At 51.4% G+C, this 24,420-nt stretch overlaps 1 protein-coding gene across 2 annotated transcripts; it reads right to left on the bottom strand.

The window, feature by feature from the left end:
* KLHL18 (kelch like family member 18) lies at positions 1-24,146 on the bottom strand. Of its 2 annotated transcripts, none has more exons than XM_059487295.1 (10): positions 23,970-24,146; positions 12,177-12,307; positions 11,902-12,042; positions 9,090-9,288; positions 6,171-6,331; positions 5,088-5,224; positions 3,649-3,871; positions 2,871-2,975; positions 2,565-2,676; positions 1-1,808 (listed from the first exon to the last, which is right to left on the bottom strand). In XM_059487295.1, the coding sequence occupies exons 1-10, from the start codon at positions 24,111-24,113 to the stop codon at positions 1,428-1,430; spliced, it is 1,734 nt and encodes a 577-aa protein (XP_059343278.1). In that variant the 5' UTR covers positions 24,114-24,146; the 3' UTR covers positions 1-1,427. The 2 variants fall into 2 exon arrangements, with proteins under 2 accessions (XP_059343278.1, XP_059343270.1); XM_059487287.1 differs by having other exon boundaries at positions 3,649-3,886.
* Between the last annotated feature and the right edge of the window lie 274 nt (positions 24,147-24,420).

Raw genomic sequence — 24,420 nt, forward strand, 5'->3', positions numbered from 1 at the left:
TTCATTCTGATCGTGTTTTTTCTTATTTTTCCTTTTTAGAGTTTGAGCAGCACAGAAAAGTCCAAAGGATTCCCATTGCTGGGAAGCCAGCAGTGGATAGATGTGGGGGAAATGGATATGTCCTGACAGATCACATGGATAACCAGATATGCTCATTATAGACCCTAAAATATACACAGAACCCCAATATAGACATCCACATGTACAGCCAGAGTCAGTCCCGGGGATGTGGGAGCAGGAGCAGCCACCAGGAGCGGGGCTGGGGGGCACATCCCGCTCCTGCCAGCCCTGGAGCCCCGGGGGAGAGCCCACATCCCTGGCCCTGCTGCCCGGAGGAGGTATGGCAGTGCCCAGGGGGGCACGGGGAGCTCCGGGGGCATCACGGATCATGCAGGGCAGGGCTGAAGCTCTTTGGCTCTGCCAGCATTCCAAAGTTTCCTGGCACAAAACCCATGGCAAAGACCTTTCCCAGCAGAGCATGACAAGCTCGCGGAGTGTTTTCCTTGCCTCTCCTAAAATATCCCAGCCTTTCTGTTCCAGCTGCCTCTTAGGCTTGGAAAATACCTTGATATTTAATTTAAAGGACATCCTGATAATCTGTTTTCCATTTTGAAATCCTCAGGCCGTTGCCTGGAGTCGTTTCCATCTATCCTTCTCCAGAACTTGCCCAAACGATCCTGGTTTAACCGAACCTTTCCTCTTCCTGGTTTCTCCATCCTGTGGCTCTTGTGGAGAAGTTTTCCACATCAAGCTGAGGAAAGCACGAGAAACTGGGGGTGTCTTGTGTAAGAAGCTCCTGGAAGTGACAGCGCCGTGTTTGTCCTGTTTGGAGACCCCCTGTTCAACCAGGACCCCCCAAATTGCTGCTGGTGCCCCTGGGAGGGAGGGCTCAGGTGGCTTTGCAGCTCCCTGAAGGTGCAGATGGATTTTCCAAGTCCTTGAAGTGGCTGTTTTTATGTCACAATGAAGCCTGGCTCCCTCCCCCAGCCCACAACGGCGCTTCCCAAAGGTGCAACCGCAGGAAAATGGACGGTGGGTGAGTGGATCCTGGGTGGGTGGATCCTGGGTGGGTGGATCCTGGGTGGATGGATCCTGGGTGGATGGATCCTGGGTGGGTGGATCCTGGGTGGATGGATCCTGGGTGGGTGGATCCTGGGTGGGTGGATCCTGGGTGGGTGGATCCTTGGTGGGTGGATCCTGGGTGGGTGCATCTGCTCGGCCTCAGCTCTGGACAAGGCCAAGGGGTCTTTGCTTGCCACATTTCACCCTTTGGGACCTTCAGCCCAAAATCTTACAGGTGGGGATTACTCTCAAGTCAAGTTCGTGTCCGGATGGAGCACCTGGAAATCCCGGCACGCTCGCTGCAGACGAGACGCCCCCAAACCCAAACCCCAAACCCAAACCCCAAAGCCAAACCCGCCGCGGCGTCAGATGGTGAGGAGCGGCACGCAGCCCACGCCCACGCCGCCCTCGTGGCACACCATGGGCGCCATGAACGTCCAGCGGTCGCTCTCGGGGTCGTACATCTCCACCGAGCTGAGGTTGGACTGTCCGTCGTAGCCGCCCACGGCGTAGAGGCGGCCGCAGTTGGCCACCAGGGAGACGCGGCTGCGGCGGCTGTTCATGGGCACCATCAGGTACCACTGGTCGCAGCTGTAGAGCTCGGCGGCGCTCAGGAAGCCGGAGCCGTCGTAGCCGCCGCACACGAACATGCGGCTGCCCAGGGCGGCGGCGCCGTGCCGGCAGCGCTTGTTCAGCATGGGCGCCACCGAGTGCCAGCTGGACGTGTGCGGGTTGTAGTACTCCACCTGCCAGGGGGAATGGGCACGGTCAGGGTGCTGCTGCTGCTGCTGCTGCTGCTGCTCTGCCTTGGGAATTGCCCTGGGGCATCCCCTGAGGTGCTGGGGCAGCTCCAAACATGGGGCAGTTTGGGGCTTCTTGTGGTGAATCGGGGAAGGGAAGGTCTGGAGCAGGGAGCTGAAAGGACTGAACAGCCTTCGGTTAAAAGTTCGGCTGTTATGGGATGGTGCCTGAAGGGTTTGGGTTGGAAGGGACCTTAAAGCTCATCCAGTGCCATTCCTGCTGTGGGCAGGGACACCTTCCACCGTCCCAGGGTGCTCCAAGCCCTGTCCAGCCTGGCCTGGGACACTGCCAGGGATCCACTCTGTGCCAGGGCCTGCCCACCCTCATGGCCAGGAACTACTTCCCAATATCCCACCTAAATCTCCTCTCCTTCAGCTCAAAGCCATTCCCTGTGTCCTGACCCTCCATGCCTTGTCCCCAGCCCCTTTCAGCTCTCCTGGAGCCCCTTTAGGCCCTGGAAGGGGCTCTTTGGAGCCTTCTCTTCTCTCCCAGCCTGTCTCTATATCCAAGGGGCTCCAGCCCTCAGAACATCTCCACGTCCCTGAGTGGATAAATGAGTCACTTCTGTTCCCCCTCAGGTTTTTCTGTTGTGGCTGGAAGTGACACAATTTGGTGGCACAACCACTCGGGGCTGTTTGGATGCCCAGGGAGAGGACACAGAGGTGCTGAGTGCAGGGGCTGAGCCCTGGCCAGGCCCTTACACTGTTGAAGATCTGGAGCCCGTCGTGCCCCCCGGACACGTAGATGCGTCCCTCGAACACGGTGACGCCGGCAGCGCTGCGGTTGGAGCTCATGGGGGTCACTGTTGTCCACCTGGGGGGAGAGGGGACAGCTCAGCAGCACTCCCACTGATCATTCCATGCTTTTCCAGTGCTGGATTCTACCATCTCTCCTTTGCCCACTCCTTATCCAAACCATTCTCACAGCACAGATGCCCAGCGGTGCCAGGACGTGGAATACTGGAAGGGAACCTTCTGGAAAAGCTCTGGGACACCAAGGGCTCTTACTTGTTTGTTTCTGGAGAGTAGGACTCCACCGAGTTGAGGGATGAGTTTCCATCGTAGCCACCACACACGTAGATCTGCCCATCCAGCACCACCGTTCCCATGGCACTGCAAGGAACAGCAGGAGCCTCTGAGGTGGCTGGAGGTGCTGTCACCCTGTCCCCAACGCTGTGACCCCACACACTCTGCCTGTGGCATCCCACCAAAGTGCCTTTTCCCTGGATTCACCTCCAAACTGCTCAGTCCCACTTGAACTCTGAGCTCACAAAGGGGAAATTTTGGGAATTTGAGGTGTTCATGGCAGGAGCACCTCATATCCTGGGTGTGGATAGAGAAAAAGACATTGGGGGGGCTGGAGTGTGTCCAGAGAAGGGAATGGAGCTGGGGAAGGGTCTGGAGCACCAGGAGTGGCTGAGGGAACTCCAGAGAAACCTGGTGAGGGGCATGTATACCCTCTGCCTTGGACAGCCTGGGCCAGGGCTGGACAACCCCTTCCAGGAGGAATTTTCCCTGTATCCAACTGGACTCTCCTGGCACAGCTTGAGGCCTTGTCCTATCCCTGTTCCCTGAGAGCAGAGCCCGGCCCCGAAGGAAATCCAGCAGAATGTGCAGTCCCTGCACTGCCCCACTCCTCCTTTCCCATTTTTACCCCCCACCATACACACACCCACACCCACTCTTCCTCCAAAATCATTTCTCCTTGCGTTTCAAGAACCGCTCTCCCTCCAACCTCGTTTCCCCATGCTTTTCCAGAAGTCTCCTCCCTCTGAGCTGCCCATACCTCCTCTTACTGTTCATGCTTTCCACTTTGGACCAGGAGTCGGTGTCGGGGTTGTAGACCTCGACGGTGCTGAGGCGGAGCTGGCCGTCGTAGCCGCCGATGGCGTAGAGGAGCCCGTTGAGCACGGCCACGCCGACGCGGCTGCGCGCTGTGCCCATGGGCTGGCACCGCTCCCAGCGGTTGGCAATGGGGTCAAACACCTCCACCACGTTCAGCGAGTCGCCTGCATAGAAATTTGCTACTCAAATTAAAAGAGGGAGACCTGATGGAGCCCTAGGATGGTGGGGAGTGGGTAGAGGGGTGCCTAAAGATGGGGTTGGCATGGGGAAATTGGCTGGTTTTTCCTTTGGGAAAATATTTGGGGAAAGATTCAATAAGGTCAAGTGCAAAGTTCTGCACATGGCTCCCTGGAAGTGTCCAAGGCCAGGTTGGACAGGGCTTGGAGCAGCCTGGGACAGTGGAAGGTGCCCCTGCCCACATTAGGCATGATTGTCGCTATAGGACACGAAATAAAATGATGGGGACACGCAGATCTCCAAGGCAAAATAAAGGATGTTTAATTTCTGACTCTAACATTTATAGATTTCCAAAAGTGACAGTGGATTGGAGGGTGACAGTGCCACCTCTCCAGTGACACTGGACAAACCAACAGTCCATCAAATTTCTCCTCCTCCATAAAAGAATGCAAAACAATAAGTTATTTACATAAGTGTGTGAGAAAGTTTGTTGCAAGAATGTAAACATCATAAGGCTTAGAAAAACTTAAAAAAACAGGGTGACAGGATGATCCTTAAGGTCCCTTCCAACCCAGACCATTCTGGGATTGGATTCTCTGTCCTATCCTGGGCTCTCACATCCTATTCCAGCCCTCCTGCTCCCTTTTCCCAGCCACACATCCCTGCTCACCCTCAGAGATGCCACTCTGAACAATTCCCGTCGTTCCCACACTCCAAAAGATCGGGGAACATTTCCAAGCTCTGCCGTGCTCTGCACGAGGAGCCTGCACACGCTCCCTCTGTGGAAGTGGCACCTCCACTGTCCTCCAAGGGGCAGCAGAGACCTGCAAGTCCCATCTGTGGTGTCAGGTTTTTCTTTGGTCACTTTCTGTTCCCCTTTTATGCTATAGTGAGACTCACGTCAAAGTGCTGTGATCCCACAGCCCCAACAACATTGTGGAGATCCCTGCACGTCCTGCTCGGGGCTCCAGGCCAGGACACCATCCTCAAAGTCTTTAGGAATATATCCTAAATAAACCTCACCTGGACAGGATTTCAGATGGAAGATGTTAAACTACGGGCACAACCACCCTGAGGGTGTCACCGGGAGGGTCAAAGTGCTGCATGGAGGAGGTGAAACTGCTCCACGCTTCCACAGGAGGTAACTCCAGCATCCCACCATCATCCCACCCAGCCCCTGGTGGTCTTTCCACTGCAAGGTACCTGCTGAGTTGAGTCCCCCCACGGCGTAGATGAGCCCGGCGATGGACGTGCAGCACCGCGGCCGCGTCTTGAACGCCGGCAGGTGCGGCCGCCGCTCGGGCATCAGGTGGTAATCCTTGGCCTCGTCCACCAGATCCCTGAAACACAATGGAGGACGGTTAGAGAGGAGATCTGACTGGCTGGAGACTGAGAATTGTTAGGGAAGATGAAATGGGAAAGCCTTATAAATATGATTGCCTGGCAAAAGATTTTGAGAATATGGAAACTGTAAGTGAGATTGGAATGAAAGCTTTGAGATGCCTCAATACTGAACAACAGGAAAACAATGGTGTGGCCAGCTGAAGGTAATCCCTTTTTGATGGAACAACACCCTCTGCTTGCAGACAGGCCCAAGGGGCAGAGCAGACCCTGCAGCTTGGCAGAAGGGGCCCAAAGAGGAGTTTTTAGGGTTTAAAATGTAACACAGGATGGTAATGTCATGATTCTTATAGGCTGTATGTAAATGCCATAGGATTTGTGTATTGTACTAGATTGGTTAGTGAGAATTAGAATATTTAGCACAGAAGATGATTTATTGTATTGCAATGAGAACCTCACTTACCTTTTTTACTCCCTTACTCTCTTACCCTCTCATCCTCTCTCTCTCTCTCATCCTCTCTTCTCTCAGTCCTGCTCTGAGCTGTGGGTGGCAGCTCCCAGCAGGGCCCTGCACCCAGGCCCTTTGCTTTAATAAACCCCAAATCCCAGCAGGGCCCTGCAGCCAGGCCCTGTGCAATAAACCCCAAATCCCAGCAGGGCCCTGCAGCCAGGCCCTGTGCAATAAACCCCAAATCCCAGCAGGGCCCTGCACCCAGGCCCTTTGCAATACACCCCAAATCCCAGCAGGGCCCTGCACCCAGGCCCTTTGCAATAAACCCCAAATCCCAGCAGGGCCCTGCAGCCAGGCCCTTTACAATAAACCCCAAATTCCAAGTCCTGGCTGCAGAGATCTCTCATCTCCATCTATCCAGACCATCCTACTCCCCTTTACTCCTACAGAGTCTGCAGGCTGTGGCTGTGCCCCCCAGGTGAGGCCAGGCCCACCTGCACTTGTGGCAGCAGCGCACCAGGTCGTCCTGCTGCACGCGGTCGCTGAGGAACTGCGGGCGGCACAGCGGCAGCCGGATCCGCGACAGCAGCTCGGGCAGGAAGGGCTCCCTCTGCTCCCTCTCGTACCTGATCCACGCCAGGGCAGCTTCAAACACCTGCCAGGACACAGCAGGGGAAAGGTGCAGTCAGGGGGTTGTGCAAGTGGATGGGTGTTGGATTTTCTGACTCAGAAATGGGGTGACTGAGAAGTGTTTCTATTACCGCACCTGAGTGGGTCACAGCTGGTGATAGAGAGACGGTGAATCTTGTATCTTGATCAGAAGGCTGATTTATTAAGATATTATATATAATACATTATGACTATACTAAATAGAATATAGAGAGAGGTTTGCAGAGCAGCTAGGCTAGCTAAGAATAGAAAGAAAAGAATCTACAACAAAGTTGTGGTCAAGGACTCAGTCCCCTGGCTTACACTGGTGATTGGCCCTTAATTATAAACATAGGAAATGAGCCAATCAAGGTGTCCCTGTTGCATTCCACAGCAGCTGATAATAATTGTTTACCTTGTCTTCTGGAGCCTCTGGCCTCCCGAAGACACAGAAATCCGAAAGAAAGGATTTCTGTGGAGAAATGTCTGCGACATGTTTCAAAAACTTTTATTCCATTTTTAGTCTCATGTGAAGGGTGAGACAATACAGATGTTATAATTCATGCTATTACAATCAAAACCCAACTATTTCCTAATTACATTATAAGTGTGTCTTAGCTTATCAACTTTGACCACACTATACTAGAAATACTTCAAAGCTAAGATATAAAACTACTCCCCATGTGTCCTACTGCAATACATCTTTCATAGTTCTACTTCTCCAAAATATCCAGCCTTATTTACAAAACTGACCCTTAAAAATTGTTTCTAGTTCCACTTTTCTCTCAACAATATCTATCCTATTCCATGGCATTTTTAAGTTAACATTTCTTCAAAACTTGTTCCTAATTCCATTTCTCTCTCAACAATGTCTGTCCTATTCCATGGCATTTCTAAGTCAACATTTCTTACCTCAAAGTTTACATACAAATATGTACTATGTGAACCTTCTGTCAAACTTTAAAAATTCTCTACAAATTCATTTCTCACAGATGGGAATGAAATGACATGAAATTTTGAAATGGTTTGAGTTGGAAGGAACCTCAAGGATCATCCAGTGCCACTCCCTGCCATGGGCAGGGACACCTCCCACTGTCCCAGGTGCTCCAGGCCCTGTCCAGCCTGAACTTGGAAACTGCCAAGGATCCAGGGGCAGCCACAGCTGCTCTGGGAATTCCATCCCAGCCAGGAATTCCCAATTCCCAATCTCCCACCCATCCCTGCCCTCTGGCACTGGGAGCCATTCCCTGTGTCCTGTCCCTCCATCCTTGTCCCCAGTCCCTCTCCAGCTCTCCTGGAGCCCCTCCAGGCCCTGCCAGGGGCTCTGAGCTCTCCCTGGAGCTTCTCCTCTCCAGGGGAACATTCCCAGCTCTCCAGCCTGGCTCCATGCAGGTTTCTTTCCCTGCCTCAGACAATCCTGTCCTGTGGGATGGGACATTCAGCACAGAAGTTTGCATGGAAATGAGGGAGCTGCAGGGAGGATTTTGGCAGAGGAGGTGGCACAGAACACAAAATGTGTTTATTTAGTGACAGAAATCTGCAAAGTGGGAATGGTGCTGCTCCATGAGAAACCAGGAGAAGGTTTGATGAGAGGAATCCATCTCTGGATGACTGCACTGGAGACACCTGGAGCTGAGCTGGTCCCTTCAGGGTCCATCCCAGACATGGAGGGGACACTGAAACCCCTCTGGATGACTCCAGCCACAGAAGGATCCTGGTGCCCTGGTCCCAGCTTAATTTGGGATCCACATTCCTGGGTTCACAGGGCTCCCCATTAAAGTTATTGCAGTTTTTACAACTGATCAGAACAAATGATCAACTCTTTCTTGCATGGTGGCATCTGGAGCTTCTCCCAACACAATTCCCAAACTTTTCAGTGCAAAAATGCTTTTCTCCAACAGCACCACAGGGATTAAAAACCCCAAACCAACTTTGTTGCACTCTGCAGGGTGCTACTGGAATTTCTGAAGGGTGGGGCTGGCAGTTCAGGGAAAGGGAAATGTCCCCAGGATGGACTCTGTGGATCCTACCTGCTCTGGGAAAAACAGAGTGAGGAATTCTTGGTGTGACACAGGAATGTGGCTGGAATGTGGGGCAGGTTCCCCTCCCTCCCTCACCCTGATGAAAGAAGCACATTTGTACCCTACAAGGAGAAGCTGGAGCTCTGCTCTGCCCTTGTCACCTCCTCAGGAAGAGCAGGACAGATTTCCAGGCTCAAGGACAGGCTCTGCTTTCCCTGCTCACTGTCAGCCCACACTGATGGATTCTCAAGGCTGTGGGAACACCCTAAACTCCTCTCACTCCCACAAACTCCCTGACAGGAGGGTGCAGCCAGGTGGGATTCCAGGGAACAAGGGACAGGAGGAGAGGAAACAGCCTCATGTTGTCCCAGTAGAAGTTTAGGTGGGAATTTGGAAAAATTCCTTCACAGGAAGGGCTGTCCAGGGCATGGTGGAGTCCCCATCCCTGCAGGCATTTGAAAGCCATGTGGATCTGGCACTTGGGGACATTGGTCAGCGGTGGCTTTGGCAGTGCTAGAGGAAGTGTTGGACTCGATGCTGTCTGAGGTTTCTGTGATCCTAGAAAAGCCCTGCCTTGTGTTTCTTTAGGACCAGGCACAGGAAACCATCACAGCTCCGTCCAGCACCTCTGAGTGTCCCCACTGTGCCAGGACACCTCAGCTTCACTCAGCCCAGGAGCAGGACAATTCCCATTCCCATTCCACTCCCAAGCAGCAAGGAACCCCTCAAGGCCAAACCTCCCACCTGCTCTTCAGACTTGACGTTGAGCTCATCCCTGGAAACGAGCTCCAGGACATCCTCGAAGGGCAGGGCCAGGAACTCCTCGGACATGGAGACCTCCACGAAGTGCTGGTGGATGAAGCTGTTGGCGGCGTCGTAGAGCACCGTGCACATCATGGTCTCTGCAAACTGCCGCACGCCCAGGCAGTTCTTGGGGTGGAGCCTGGAAAGGGGAGCAGGAGAGAACAGGAGTGTCAGCTTAGTGGAGGAGATGGCTGCTCTGGATCCCTGGGAGTGCCCAAGGTTGGACACTGCGGCTTGGAGCAGGCTGGGACTGTGGGAGGTGTCCTTGCCATGGCAGGGCTGGAATGGGATGGGATTTCAGGTCCCTTCCAACCCAAACCATTCCAGGATTCTGGGAAGCGCAGGAGGACACACAGTGCAGTGAAGATGTGTCCTGTCCTCTCCAGTGTCTGTCACATCTGGCACATTTTATGAAAAATCTTTTCTTTAGGATTTTTCCTCCTGAGAAGCTGAGAGGCCTCAGGAACAAAATGTAAACAATGTGTGGAGAGTCTGGTTCTAGCATGGCTTAAAGAAAGAGGCCATGAAGGTATACAGTTGAGGGAAAAGTAAAAGGTAGTTGTAAAGCATTTCCCAAGCTTGATTCTATAAATAATTAGGCTCTCTCAAGCACCACTTTATAAACAATAAGATTCTCAGACAGTCTTCCCATAACAGGCAAAACATTCTGTCCTTGGGCTCTCTGGGAACAGATATGAACATTTTGAGAACTTTTCATATCACAGTGAGAACACTGGTCCTGTTTTCAATAACTAAACCACAGGTATTGTAAAACAAAAGGAGGGGTTAGAGTTTTCTCTGTTAACCTACCGTGAGCTTGGATTTTGCAATATGCATGAAGTTAATTAACACTGTTATATAAAGTGGCTGATTTAATCAATAAATCGAAGTCAATGCTGATCAATGACAAGGTGGGTTGGCTTCCTTCGCTTTCAACAACAATGATTATCTGCTGCTGTGGAATGCAACAGGTGCACCTGTGATTGGGCTCATGTGGCTGTTTCTAATTAATGGCCAATCACAGTCAGCTGGCTCGGACTCTGACAGAGACAGAAGCTTTTGTTATTCATTCTTTCTTTTTCTATTCTTAGCCAGCCTTCTGATGAAATCCTTTCTTCTATTCTTTTAGTATAGTTTTAATGTAATATATATCATAAAATAATAAATCAGCCTTCTGAAACATGGAGTCAGATCCTCGTCACTTCCCTGATCCAAGAACCCCTGTGAACACCATCACAAGTGTCCTCTCACCCAGGAGCTGACCTGCACAGGGAGCTCCAGGTGAATCCAAGGCAGAGCCAGAGGATGGAAACACAAATGTCCCCTTGTCCCTGCCAAAGAGGCATTGGATAGACCCAGGTGGCTCTGGGAGCATCCACAGCTTCCCCAGGCACCCTGTGCCAGTTCCAACCCACCCTCCCAGCCAGGAATTCCCAATTCCCAATCTCCCATCCATCCCTGCCCTCTGGCACTGGGAGCCATTCCCTGTGTCCTGTCCCTCCATCCTTGTCCCCAGTCCCTCTCCAGCTCTCCTGGAGCCCCTCCAGGCCCTGCCAGGGGCTCTGAGCTCTCCCTGGAGCTTCTCCTCTCCATTCCCAGCTCTCCCAGCCTGGCTCCAGCCCTGCAGCAGCTCTGGGGCCTCCTCTGGGTCTCTGCAGCAGCTCCAGCTCCTTGTGCTGCTGGGTGGGGAACTGTCACATGAGGGTGACTCTGAGGGCTTGGTTACAACACAGCTGCCTAAAAATATCCCAATTCTCAATTCCACTTAAGAAGGAAAGCTCAGTGTCCCTGTCCCAGCTCTCCAGGGTGGCCAGAACCCACTCATTTTTGGTTAATAACCAAACTGGCAGCTGTGCACTCAAAGCCAGGACTTCACTTAGGACACCTGGCTGCTCCTGGTGGATTTGGGAGCATTTTGGTGGCCAATCCCTGTATTTGATGGGTGTGTTTAACATCACACCACAGAATGCCCTGAGCAGCTGCAGAGAAGCCAGGCTGGGAAAAGTGAACACACCAGACTCCCTGGCAGGGCTGAGAATCCATGTGGAATGTGCACAAAGAGTGTCCCAGCTTTCCATTTCCACACCATGCTGCTGGAACAGCCTCACAGCCAAGCCCCAGTGAGGAAACTGAAGAACCTGGGATCAATTTAGGGCTGTGGCACAGTTTCCTGTCCAGCTCCGGGGCTGAGGCACTGTGTTCCTCCCCTTTAGCACACACAGCAGCAGGAAGGGCAATTCCTGCCAGGATGGGCTCTCAGAAAGGGAAATGTCTCCTCAGTTCTGCTCTGAGTTTTGATTCTGTGGCTGGCCAAGGTTTCTCACTGTGTGCCCATAAAGGAGTGATAGGTTATTCTGAAGGGAATGAGAATGGCAGGAGAAGGGGGCATGGCTTCCACTGCCAGAGGGCAGGGATGGATGGGAGATTGGGAATGGGCAATTCCTGGCTGGGATGGAAGTCCCAGAGCAGCTGGGGCTGCCTCTGGATCTTTGCAAGTGTCCAAGGCCAGGCTGGATGGGGGCTGGAGCAGCCTGGGACAGTGGGAGGTGCCCCTGCCCATGGCAGGGGTGGATTGGGATGGGCTTTAAGACCCCTCCCAACCCATTTTGTGTTCCATAACTCTACAGATGCCAAGTTTTGGGATGCACACTCCTCATCCTGCTAGAAGGACACTTCCTGCTCCTCCCAAGCTGGACACAGGTGACAGAACCTCACTGCTGGAATCCCCCAGGATCCCCCCAGCCCCTCTCACCTCTCCCTGAGGAAGGTGCAGCAAGCATCCTTGATGTTCTGCAGCTGCAGGAAACTCGCCCCCATGAGCAGGGACTGCACATTCTGCTGGTCTATGGCCAGGTGACCGTTGTAGGCAAAGTTGATCAGAGCCTCCAGAGCACTGAAAACAGGGAGAAAGGACAGAAAATGCACCGAACTGCAGCTGGGACAGCACTGTGCCCACAGCAGGGGAACAGGCTGTGAGCCCTGCACACACAGACAGGCAGGGCAGCTGTGCTCCCTGGGAGTTTTTACCTGGGATCCATGCCCTGCATGACAATCTCATCCTGCTTGCACTCCATCATGTCGTTGGTGAACATGGCGTGGAAGTAGGGGATGGAGGCGGCCAGCACGATGCGGTGAGCGCTGAACTTGTGCTCCCCCACCTGCAGCAGGGAGAGCAGGGATCAGCAGCAGCCACTGCCCCAGGGAGCCTGCCCTGGGACAGCTCAGCTCACCTGTGGGGAGCTTGGCAAGGAAGCTGAGACAGGAGCTCTGAGTTGTTTCTGATGGTGGGATTTATTTTCTTATCTACAACAGGCAGGAAGGGTGAGCTCGGCTCACACCTTCTGCATGGCTCACAAGGTCACAAAACCCTTAATTAAAGACCTTTTAAGGATTTATTTTATCCTGCCAACAAGGATATTTATGTTTTTGACCTTAAATATTTTATCCTTAAATATTATATCCTAAATATTAGTATTACATCCTTAAATCTTTTGTCTTATGCTACAGTGTAAGCTTTCTCAGCCAGTCATGTTATGGCACACAAACCCACAGTACCGCATTCTAAACTCCTTCTTTACCTCAGTAACTGCTTTTATTTTTATATTTTGAACTCTAAAACTCTAAACTTCCCTTTAGTTAGCTCAACATGTCTCTGCTTTAAACTACAAATCCACATTCTGGTTTCTAGCACCTCAGTTTGGGAGCCTTTTCCAAGGTGTCAGATCAAATCCTGGGTTTCATTCTAAGCTTTGGCTTGAAGTTGTGAGAGTTCCCTGCATTTTGAATTCCAACATGCAGCATCCCACGAGGGGATGGAGCTCCCTGGAGAGGAAGGAATGTTGGCAGAGCAGCTTCCCACCCTGGCTTCACACAGAGAGCACAAACCCCAGCCTGGCCAGAGCTTTAGAAACACAAAAATGCAGCAAATTTCACAAGGCAAGGCCATAAAGGGAAGTGATTCCAGAAGCTGGGAGCTGACAGCCCCTCCCCACATCCCTGGCGTTTCATTCCCTCCCTCCCTGCCAGGTGAGGCCTCTCTGTGTCCCCAGGTGCTCCCCAGGACAGGGAAATCCCTCTGGGTTTGGGAATTCCCAGTGGGAAGGGCTGGCACTGTGCAGGTGTTGTTGTATTCATGGAAGGGGTGGGATTGTGATTAGAATAAGAATGATTTATTGTTTAGAGAACATCAGTCTCAAAGGTGATGAGATTTGTAAGATAGTAAATAGTCAGCCATAGTCTAAGATGGTTATAAATTCTTTGTTGTAAGAGAGTATATAACTTTCTGATCCAATGGACAGTTGTTATAGAGTATGTTTTGTTTTTTTAATACCTTTATTTTTTTACCTTTTTATTACCTGTTTTCTTATTACCTTTATTTTTTCTACTGTAATGTGGATACTTTTGTCTAATAAGGTCTTATTATATGTATACACATATATTTCTATTTTAATATCTAAACTCAATTATATATATAATCACATTACTACATTATTATATTATAGAACCCTTCATCATCTTATCTACTACAGTTTATTACTTATTTCAGGTATATTCTTACTCATAACTTATAGAAAATTATAGATATCTATAACTTATAGAAACAACTTATAGAAAGGTGTAGATATATATAACTTATAGAAACAGCTTATAGAAAGTTATAGATATATACAATTTATAGGAACACAACTTACAGAAAGTTATAGAAATATATAATTTATAGAAAGTTATAGATATATGTCTTATAGAAACATAGCTTATAGAAAGTTATATATATATATAACTTATAGAAACATAGCTATTAAAAATTATAGATATATATAACATAGAAACACAACTTATAGAAAGTTATAGATATATATATTATATATAACTTATAGAAAGTTATAGATATAACTTATAGAAACATAGCTTATAGAAAATGATAGATATATATAACTTATAGAAACATAGCTATTAAAAATTATAGATATATATAACATAGAAACACAACTTATAGAAAGTTATAGATATATAACTTATAGAAAGTTATAGATATCTTATAGAAAGTTATAGAAATATATAACTTATAGAAACACAACTTATAGAAAGTTATAGATACATAACTTATAGAAAGTTATAGATATATAACTTATAGAAAGTTATAGATATATATAACTTATAGAAACATAGCTATTAAAAAATTATAGATATATATAACATAGAAACACAACTTATAGAAAGTTATATATAATTTATAGAAAGTTATAGATATATGTCTTATAGAAACACAGCTTATAGAAAGTTATAGATATATACAACTTATAGAAACACTTTATAGAAAGTTATAGAAATATATAACTTATAGAAACACAACTTATAGAAAATTATAGATATATAACTTATAGAAAGTTATAGATATAACTTATAGAAACATAGCTTATAGAAAGTTATAGATATATATAACATAGAAACACAACTTATAGAAAGTTATAGATATATAACTTATAGAAAGTTAGAGATATAACTTATACAAACATAGCTTATAGAAAGTTATATATATAACTTATACAAACATAGCTATTAAAAATTATAGATATATATAACATAGAAACAACTTATAGAAAGTTATAGATATATAACATAGAAAGTTATATGTATAACTTATAGAAACATGGCTTATAGAAAGTTATAGATATATATAACTTATAGAAACATAGCTTATAGAAAATTATAGATATATATAACTTATAGAAACACAGCTATTAAAAATTATAGACATATATAACATAGAAACACAACTTATAGAAAGTTATAGATATATATAACTCATAGAAACATAAGTTGATGATTTTTCTGTTTGATGTCTGTGTTTTCACATCAATCTAGGCTTCTTCTAGGAGTGTAAATCAAACCCTTTTTTGTTTGTTAGGATTTCTGTCTTTCTGATTCCCACAACACAGGAGCAGCCACAGCCTGGGTGACCACAGGGACAGTTTTGCTGCTTGGCCTGTCCCCATTCCAGCCTGGGGGCTCAGGACCCCTCCCTGCCCAGCAGCTCCAGCACCTCCAGCCCATCCCTGGCCCATTCCCTGAGCAGCTCTCCTGGCCCAGCTCAGTGATTTATCAATAATAAATCCCTTTATTGATACCCCTCCACGCTGCTGGGAAATCCCTTCCTGTGTGTCTCCAACATCCCAACCCACAGGAACAGCCCAGTTCTCCTTCTGCTGTTTCTGAAAGGTGAGAGAACAAGGGCTGCTCTTATCTCTGAAATGCTGTAAGGAATTCACTCCAACTGGAACAGTTCATTTGGTCTGTCTGCATGAGTGCTCCCATTCAGGCTGAGTGTGCAAGAAAAGCAACATTTTACTTGACTTTCATTTCCCCACTAAGCCCAAGCTGCCAAAAATCACAACTGGCCAAATCTCATTTCAGCTTTTGAATAAATGAAACGTGGTGCTAAAATTGAACAGGCACCTCTTAAAGTGAAACACCTGCTTCAAATGCATACAGTGACCTTCTATTTATAGGCAAAATTATCTTTATAACTAAAGATAACAGGAATTTCAACACCAAGGTTGTGTTTACTCAAACCCCAAGCCTGCAGTGTGACCCAAGGAGGAGAAAAAGGCCCTTATTTCAGAAAATAGCTGTAATTTACAGAGCCCAGGGGGCAGCTCTGGGCCCCTCATGACAAGAGTGACATTGAGGGGCTGGAGGGTGTCCAGGGCAGGGAATGGAGCTGGGAAGGGGCTGGAAAACTCCCGAGGAGCTGGGGAGGGGCTCAGCCTGGAGAAAAGGGGGATCAGGGGGGACCTTGTGGCTCTGCACAGCTCCTGCCAGGAGGGGACAGCCGGGGGGATTTGGGATCATCCCAGGGAACAGGGACAGGAGCAGAGGGAACGGCCCCAGGCTGGGCCAGGGTGGAAATTGGGAACATTTCCTCATGGAAAAGGAGGTGAGACCTTGGAAGGGACAGCCCAGGGCAGGGGTGGCTCCCCATCCGTGGTGGGATGTGACATCCATGGATGTGGCACTTGGGGACATGGTCAGGGTGGCCTTGGCAGTGCTGGGTCATGGCCGGACCCAGTGATCCAGGAGGGCTTTTCCAACCTAACCCATTCCATGATTCCAACCCAAACCATTCCATGATTCCAACCCAAACCATTCCATGATTCCAACCTAACCCATTCCATGATTCCAACCTAACCCATTCCATGATTCCAACCCAAACCATTCCATGATTCCAATCCAAACCATTCCATGATTCCAACCTAACCCATTCCACGATTCCAACCCAAACCATTCCATGATTCCAACCCAAACCATTCCATGATTCCAACCTAACCCATTCCATGATTCCAACCTAACCCATTCCATGATTCCAACCTAAAACTTTCCACGATTCCAACCTAACCCATTCCACAATTCCAACCTAACCCATTCCACGATTCCAACCTAACCCATTCCACGATTCCAACCCAAACCATTCCATGATTCCAACTGAACCCATTCCATGACTCCAACCTAACCCATTCCATGATTCCAACCCAAACCATTCCATGATTCCAACCCAAACCATTCCATGATTCCAACTGAACCCATTCCATGATTCCAACCTAACCCATTCCACAATTCCAACCTAACCCATTCCACAATTCCAACCTAACCCATCCCACGATTCCAACCCAAACCATTCCATGATTCCAACCCAAACCATTCCATGATTCCAACTGAACCCATTCCACGATTCCAACCCAAACCATTCCATGATTCCAACCCAACCCATTCCATGATTCCAACCCAACCCATTCCATGATTCCATGGCCCAGTCCCTGGCCAAGGGTGGATGGTTCCAGCAGGGACCTCTCCAGGGCTGCACCACGGGAGCTGCCCAAACAGCCTCATGGTCTCCTACACAGCTGGGCCTTGCAGAGCATCCTGCAGGATTCCTGTGGGATAAGGACAGCTGGGATCAATCACCACTGGGATGAAATCCCTTCCTTGGGTCTGGGATTGCCCAGTGCTGCCCCTCCTGTGCTCCCAGACTGGGAATGGTTCCTGTGAGCAGGAGATCCAGAGCCTGGCAATACTCAGGGAATCCTCCTCTTTGGAACCTGCTCCTGGAATGGTGGAGAGCCCCTGGGGAGATGGAGAAATTGGGATCTCTGCTCTAAAAGCATCATTGTGTTCATTCCATCGGAGAGTCCCCAGGGAACAGCTGCATTTTCCTGCTGCAGGCAAAGGACAGGATTTTCCTGTGCAATATGGAAAATCCTTCCAAGGATGAGTCCATTCAGCTCATCCTCATATCTTCTTTCCCAAAAAGGGCTCCCTACCTCCAGAGCCAAAGGTTCTCCCTTGCCATGAGTAAATTAATGCACTTTCCTTATGGAGTCACCTCGGGAGAAAGTGGGAAAGAGCTCATCCTCCTCCTGATTCCTTGTGAGGCTGACCCAGAACAGAGACTGGACAGAGCTAAAGAATAAAGCAGGGATTTATTAACAGGATCTCCTCCATGGATGCACCTTGGGCAGCACCAGAGCCCAGCCAGGGCTGCACCCAAGATGAACCAAAATGGCCCCAAAATGCACGAGCGCTCCCGGGGTCTCTCCCTGGGATCAGTTCTGCTCCATTTGCACCTTGCAGTTCATTGTCCCATTGCAGCTTTAGCCCAGGCAGTCCCACCCTGCTTGTTTTTCTCTCTCCAGCCCACGGGGTTTGTGCTCTGGGGCTGAGATTTGGGTCATTTGTCCTTGGTGCCCAGCTGGAGCAGGAATTGTTTTGTCTCCCTGCTCTGTGCACAGAGCTCACCATGCCCTGATGTGGAGCTCAGACCCACACACTAAAGCAGCACAGAATCTGAAAATATAAAAGCTGAACCTGAGGCATCAACACCATTGCAGGATGTTCTGTTTTACAATTTATAATTTTAGGTGCTTTGCTTTTAAGGCCAAAGATTCAGTTTTCCAGAAGAAGGAGCTTTGCAAGCATCCCTCCTGAGCCCAGCAATCCTGGAATTCCCTTCTGAGTGGGTGACAAAGGAATCTGGCCCTGGACACCCCCACATGCTAACCAATTCCAGGGCACAAGGAGCCTTTCTCCAAGGAAAAGGGTGTAGGTGGCAGAAAGGCATTTCTGTGCTCCTGACGTCAGCACCCTGCAGAGCTGAGAACTCGCTGAGTTTTGTGCTGCAGAGGTCTCAGAAAACCCCAAATCCATCCCCAGCATCTTTTGTGCTGCAGAGGTCTCAGAAAACCCCAAATCCATCTTTTGTGTGGGATGCTGGCACTGAGGGCAGAGCTGGTGTCCAATCCACCTCAGCCCCATTCTGCCAGGGATAGGTGACGGCGTGCAGCTGGATCAGGACAATCCCAAACACAAATCCAGGCTGGGGGAACAAGGGGGACCATGAGCAGGGAAGGATTTGGGGCTGTTGGTGGGTGAGGAGCTCCACATTCCCTGACCAGAACCCCCTCCATGCCCTGTGCTGATCCCCCAGTGTGGGCAGCAGCAAAGAGGGAATTCTGAATGGCTCCCAGTGCCAGAGGGCAGGGATGGATGGGAGATTGGGAATTGGGAATTCCTGGCTGGGATGGGATTCCCAGAGCAGCTGTGGCTGCCCCTGGATTCCTGGCAGTGCCCCAGTCCAGGTTGGAGCAGCCTGGGATGGTGGGAGGTGTCCCTGCCATGGCAGGGTGGGAATGGGATGATCCTGAAGGTCCCTCCAGCCCAGAGCATTCCAGGATTCCATGAGAATTGTGACCAATTCCTTTGAAGCACAGGACACATCCCCTCTGGATGTACAACAAAGAATTCCCAGAGAATTCCCTGCCAGCTCAGAGAAACCCAATTCCTCTTTGGAATTCCAGTCCCTGCACTTCCCACAAGGACAGGAGCATCCTGAGGGGATCAGCTCCAGCCCTGCCCTCCTCAGTGCTCCTCAAGGGACAGCAAGAAGGAATTTTGTGTTATCCTGGAACTAAAAATCCTCATATTTCTGTAAGGGGAGAGCTGACAGCAGCCAAGAGCTCGGGGGAGTCACACCCAGGCAGAATGCCAAAGAATTCCTGTTCTGGGTGCCAAGGTTGGGATCACAGGCTCACCTGCAGCTCTCCTGTGCATGATGCATCACCTGCCCCTCCAATCCCTCCCACAAACCAGATATTCCCTCTCTTTCCAGGCCTGTTCTCCTGCAGGATCTCCCAAACGTGCAGCAACATCTGCAGCACAGCCAGGCTCTGTTTCCAAGGATCCTGCTGGCATCAGGCAGGCAGCCTGAGCTCTCTGCAATTCCACTTTTGCAGAGGCTCCTCCACCTCTGCATCAGCTCCCAGGGGTGCAGCTGCTCCAGGTTTGGGGGTTTGGAGTTAACAGTCTGCTCTGGAAAAACTGGGATCAGGGTGGGAGAGAAGGGCTGTGCCCTGTTGGTGCCACTGGGATTGGACACAAAGCAAATATTGTATTCCCTCTCCACAGCTGGGAATTATTTCAGTTTGCCAGACCTGGAGACTTTTCTAATTAGGCTTGGAGTTAGTAATGGAAAAATGGCATTGGAGTGGCTCAGATCCACAGGAGGAGCTCACATCAGCTCTGTCCAAGGATTTGGGGAGGCACAACCCTTCCTTCCCTCCTGCCACAGCTTGGCCAGGATTGCTGGAGCTGCCAGCCTGGCACTTGGATCATTCCCCCAGCTGGGCAGGGATTTATTCCCCCTTGATTTGTAAGGAAGGAATGGGATGGATCTGCTTGCCCTGGTTCCTGCTTTTGTCCCTGGAGAGCGCCAGGACCTGGCCCGGAGCACAGACACAAAACAAATCCCACAAAACACAACTGCCCAGGCTGCTTTCATCCTGCAGGGATGAAACAACTCCAGAAACAATGCTCAGGAAGAGCACCAGCACTGAGGAGCTCCTTTTGTGCTGGTAAAGATCACACCAGGGAATGAACATGTGAGCTGGAATTCTCCTGGGGTTTTGCAGTGTTTAGTTGGGAGCTGTGAAGGGAAGAAGACTGGAAACCCACTAAAAATAAAGAGGAGAGGTTCTGAGAGAGGAATTCTGCCCTTTGGCTTGTCCACAGCTGGAGTTCAAAGCCTCAAACCTCACCAAATTAGAGGTAAAAAAGGCTCAGAGCCTCATTTCTGCTCTGCCCATGGTTATTCCAGGCCTGGTGTTTCCCTGTGGAATCTCCATCACCTTTCCCATCACCACCAGGACTGGATGAGGAGCAAAGCACAGCTGGGATGGGGATCAGCTGGGGAGAAGGGCTGCCTTGGTTATTTCATGGCCACACCAATGCCCAGCCCAGTGAATCTCAGAGAAAGCAGAAATGTGGCTTTGCTAAGCAAAATTCTGATTTTTTTCCAAAGGAAAAGGAATAACCACAGCCTGAGGTGTGTCTCCTCCCTGCAGCCCATCCATGTGTGCTCCTACAAATGGATATTTAATTCAACATTTCGGAGAGGCTCCAAAGGGAGCTCTGAGGGAACATCAGACCTGCAGCTGGTAAAGAGACAGGGAGAGAAAAGAAATCCCCCAAAAGAATTCCCAAATCCATGAGCTGGAGCATTGGGAACATCAATATCCAACTTCTGGGACAAAGAGGGGTTTGGAAGCTTTCTGGTTTAGAGATGGGACAGACAAAAAGCAGCAGGAGTGGAAAAAAGGGGAAGGAAAAAAGGGGAATGAATTCACTGCAGTGGTGTGGGAGCATCAGGATCCACCTGGAGGTTCCTCTGGGTTGGACTTGGAATGGTTCTCCAAGCTTTTATCTGAGAATCCTGGAACGGGCTGGGAGGGACCTTTGGGACCATCCAGTGCCACCCCTGCCATGGCAGGGAAACCTCCACTGTCCCAGGGTGTCCCAATGTCCAGCCTGGCCTGGGCACTGCCAGGGATCCAGGGGCAGCCACAGCTGCTCTGGGAATTCCATCCCAGCCAGGAATTCCCAATTCCCAATCTCCCACCCATCCCTGCCCTCTGGCACTGGGAGCCATTCCCTGTGTCCTGTCCCTCCATCCTTGTCCCCAGTCCCTCCCCAGCTCTCCTGGAGCCCCTCCAGGCCCTGCCAGGGGCTCTGAGCTCTCCCTGGAGCTTCTCCTCTCCAAACTCCTCTGTCAAACTTTAAAAATTCTCTACAAATTCATTTCTCACAGATGGGAATGAAGTGACATGAAATCTTGGAATGGTTTGGGTTGGAAGGAACCTCAAGGATCATCCAGTGCCATCCCCAGCCATGGGCAGGGACACCTCCCACTGTCCCAGGCTGCTCCAAGCCCTGTCCCACCTGGACCTGGAAATCCAGGGGCAGCCACAGCTGCTCTGGGGATTGTATTCTAGGGCCTGCCCACCCTCCCAGCCAGGAATTCCCAATTCCCAATCTCCCACCCATCCCTGCCCTCTGGCACTGGGAGCCATTCCCTGTGTCCTGTCCCTCCATCCTTGTCCCCAGTCCCTCCCCAGCTCTCCTGGAGCCCCTCCAGGCCCTGCCAGGGGCTCTGAGCTCCCCCTGGAGCTTCTCCTCTCCAGATGAACATTCCCACCTCCATGATTCCTTCCTTCACATTCCTTCCTTATTCTGGGTGAGAATCACCCAAATCCTGTCCCTGCTGGAAACCCAGCCTGGATTTCCAGTGGGAAAACATTCCTGAGGCAGGGCAGGGTCAGTTTGTGCTGGCTGAGTCTGGGGGTCTGGGTCATCCAAAGGCACCTCCAGCTTCCAGCTGGGACAAACCTGGAGCCCCTGCAGCTGGAGCAGCCAGGCTGGGCTGGAATGGGCAGGGAAGGTTTGGCTGCTCTGATCCCAGGGGGATGGGCCAGAGGCAGCTCAAGGTGGGAAATTTTCACAGCGTGACTCAAGAGAGATGAATGAAATGCTTGGAATTCCAAGCTGAGGGTGTGGGAGGGAAAGCTGGAATGCTTGAAGCAACAGGGACAGAGGGCTGACAAGGAGGCAGGTGCTGTGGGATCTGTCTCGGGGATTTTGGGAAGGAATTGCTCCCTGGGAGAGTGGGAATGCCCTGGAATGGATTCCCAGAGCAGCTGTGGGTGCCCCTGGATCCCTGGCAGTGCCCAGGCAGGCTGGATGGCGCTTGGATCACCCTGGGACAGTGGGAGGTGTCCCTGCCCATCCAAGGGCTGGCACTGGGTGATCCTGAAGGTTCCTTGCATGCCAAACTGGTCCGTGATGGTTCTGATCTTCCTTAAAATGTTTTAAACCTCTGTAGGGATAAAGAGGATTTAAACAGCTCTTTGCTATGGAAAACCCACAGAAATGGAAAATTCTTCACAGGAATTTTAGAAACAATGCTGAGGAATTTATCCAAGATAAGACTGGGATGCTAAACCTCCTCCTATTGTCTGCCAGAATTGTGGGACTGCCAGGATCTGGCCACCTCCTGCCACACCAACACCCAGTTTAATCCCAACACCACTACAGTGCACCCCAAAGCAGCTTTGGCACAGCACCCCCCCAGGTGCCACCAGCATCACCCTGCAGAAGGAAGGAGCTCTCCCAGCAGGATCCCAGCCCAGCCCCTCCTCCATGGAACGCTCCCCACCCCACAGCCCGGCAGGTTCCAGGAGGCTGAGTAGGCTGGCAGCACCTTGGCGGTTAATTAAAGCGCAGAGTTAATTGTGCAGTGAGTCAGAGCTGCTCCCAGCCCACCAGCTCCTGCGAGGCTGCAATCCTGAGGGATTCCAGCAGCTCCTGCCTGCACAGGACACCCCGAGAGCCACCCTGGGACACGATCCTGAGCCTTCACCACGGTCCTGAGCATTCACCATGCTCGTGGATTGGTTTTGATTAATTTGGATTCATTCCTTTGTATGCCAAGAAGGGATGTTCCCATAAGGGAATGCTTTCCTAGGGAAAGATACCCAGAGTTCGGTCCCTAAACCTGGATCCTCTGAGACCCCACAGGGCTGGGGAGCTCCAGCACCCCTGACACCCCACGATAAGGGGGTTTGGGGGGTCTCAGCTCCTGCTCCTGTCCCCTCCATCTCCCACCAGAGGGGTCTGGGGGAGCTCCAGCTGCCTCCTTCCCTCTGGAAAAGAGAATGGGGGGTCCCTCAGCCCCCTCTGTTAAGGGTTGGGGTCCCTCCTTAGGGGTCTGGAGGTTCCTCAAGTCTCCCCTCCAGAAGCTGAGTCCCCAGGAACGGGGATGAGGGGGTCCCCCTTGTGAGGCTGGGGTCCCTCAGCCCCCCTCAAAGGCTGTGGGGGTCCCTCAGCCCCCTCTGTTAAGGGTTGGGGTCCCCCCTCAGGGGTCTGGGGGTGACTCAAGTCCCTTCTCCAGAAGCTGAGTCCCCAGGAATGGGCATGGGGGGGTCCCTCAGCCCCCCTCAAAGCCTGTGGGGGTCCCTCAGCCCCCTCTGTTAAGGGTTGGGGTCCCCCCTCAGGGGTCTGGCGGTTCCTCAAGTCCCCTCTCCAGAAGCTGAGTCCCCAGGAATGGGCATGGGGGGTCCCTCAGCTCCCCTCAAAGCCTGTGGGGGTCCTTCCTTATGGGTCTGGCGGTTCCTTAAGTCTCCCCTCCAGAGGCTGAGGTCCCTCAGCACCCCCTGGAATGGGGATGGGGATGGGGTCCCTCAGCTCCCCCTTCTGAGGCCGGGGACCCTCAGCCCCCCTCAGCCTCCCCCTCCCCAATACCCGGCACCTCCTCAGGGCTCCAGGTCCCCCCTCAGGAGCCGGGGGGTTCCTCGAGCTCCCTGAGCCCCCTCAGGGGTCGGGGTCCCTCATCCCCATCAGGGACCGGGGGCTCCCTGGGGGTCCGAGCTCTCCCAGCCCCGCTCCGACCCCTCCGGTGCTCCCTCGCCCCCGCCGCCCCCGGGGGCCGGGCCGTACCTTGAGCGTCACATCGCAGAGCTTGCCCTGCCGCCGGATCTCGCCCATCACTCCATAGCCGCGGCTGGGCAGGTCTCCCACCGAGAAATGCACCAGATCCTCGGGATCCAGCTCCGGGTCCGCCGCCGCCGCCGCTTCCAGCATCGTCCCGGCCACTCCCGTCCCGCTGCCGTCTCGCTTCGCCCCCGCCGCGCGCTGGCCCCGCCCGGCCGCCGTACGCGGGGCCACTTCCGGGAGGGCCCGGAAGCAGCCGTTGCCATAGAGAACCCGGAAGTGGACGCTGCCATGGCGACCCCGGACGCCACGCCGGAATCTACTGCAGAGGGGTCGCAGGTGGGACAGGCCCGAGGGGGTGCCCGGGGGGTCACCTCCCCTCCTCAAGGGGTGATCGGAGGCCGTATCCCCGCACAGGCGGCATCAGCCCCCCCAGGCATCGCCCACCTGCCTCCGG

This window comes from Ammospiza nelsoni, chromosome 1 (assembly GCF_027579445.1).
Source record: "Ammospiza nelsoni isolate bAmmNel1 chromosome 1, bAmmNel1.pri, whole genome shotgun sequence".
Lineage (NCBI taxonomy): Eukaryota > Metazoa > Chordata > Aves > Passeriformes > Passerellidae > Ammospiza > Ammospiza nelsoni.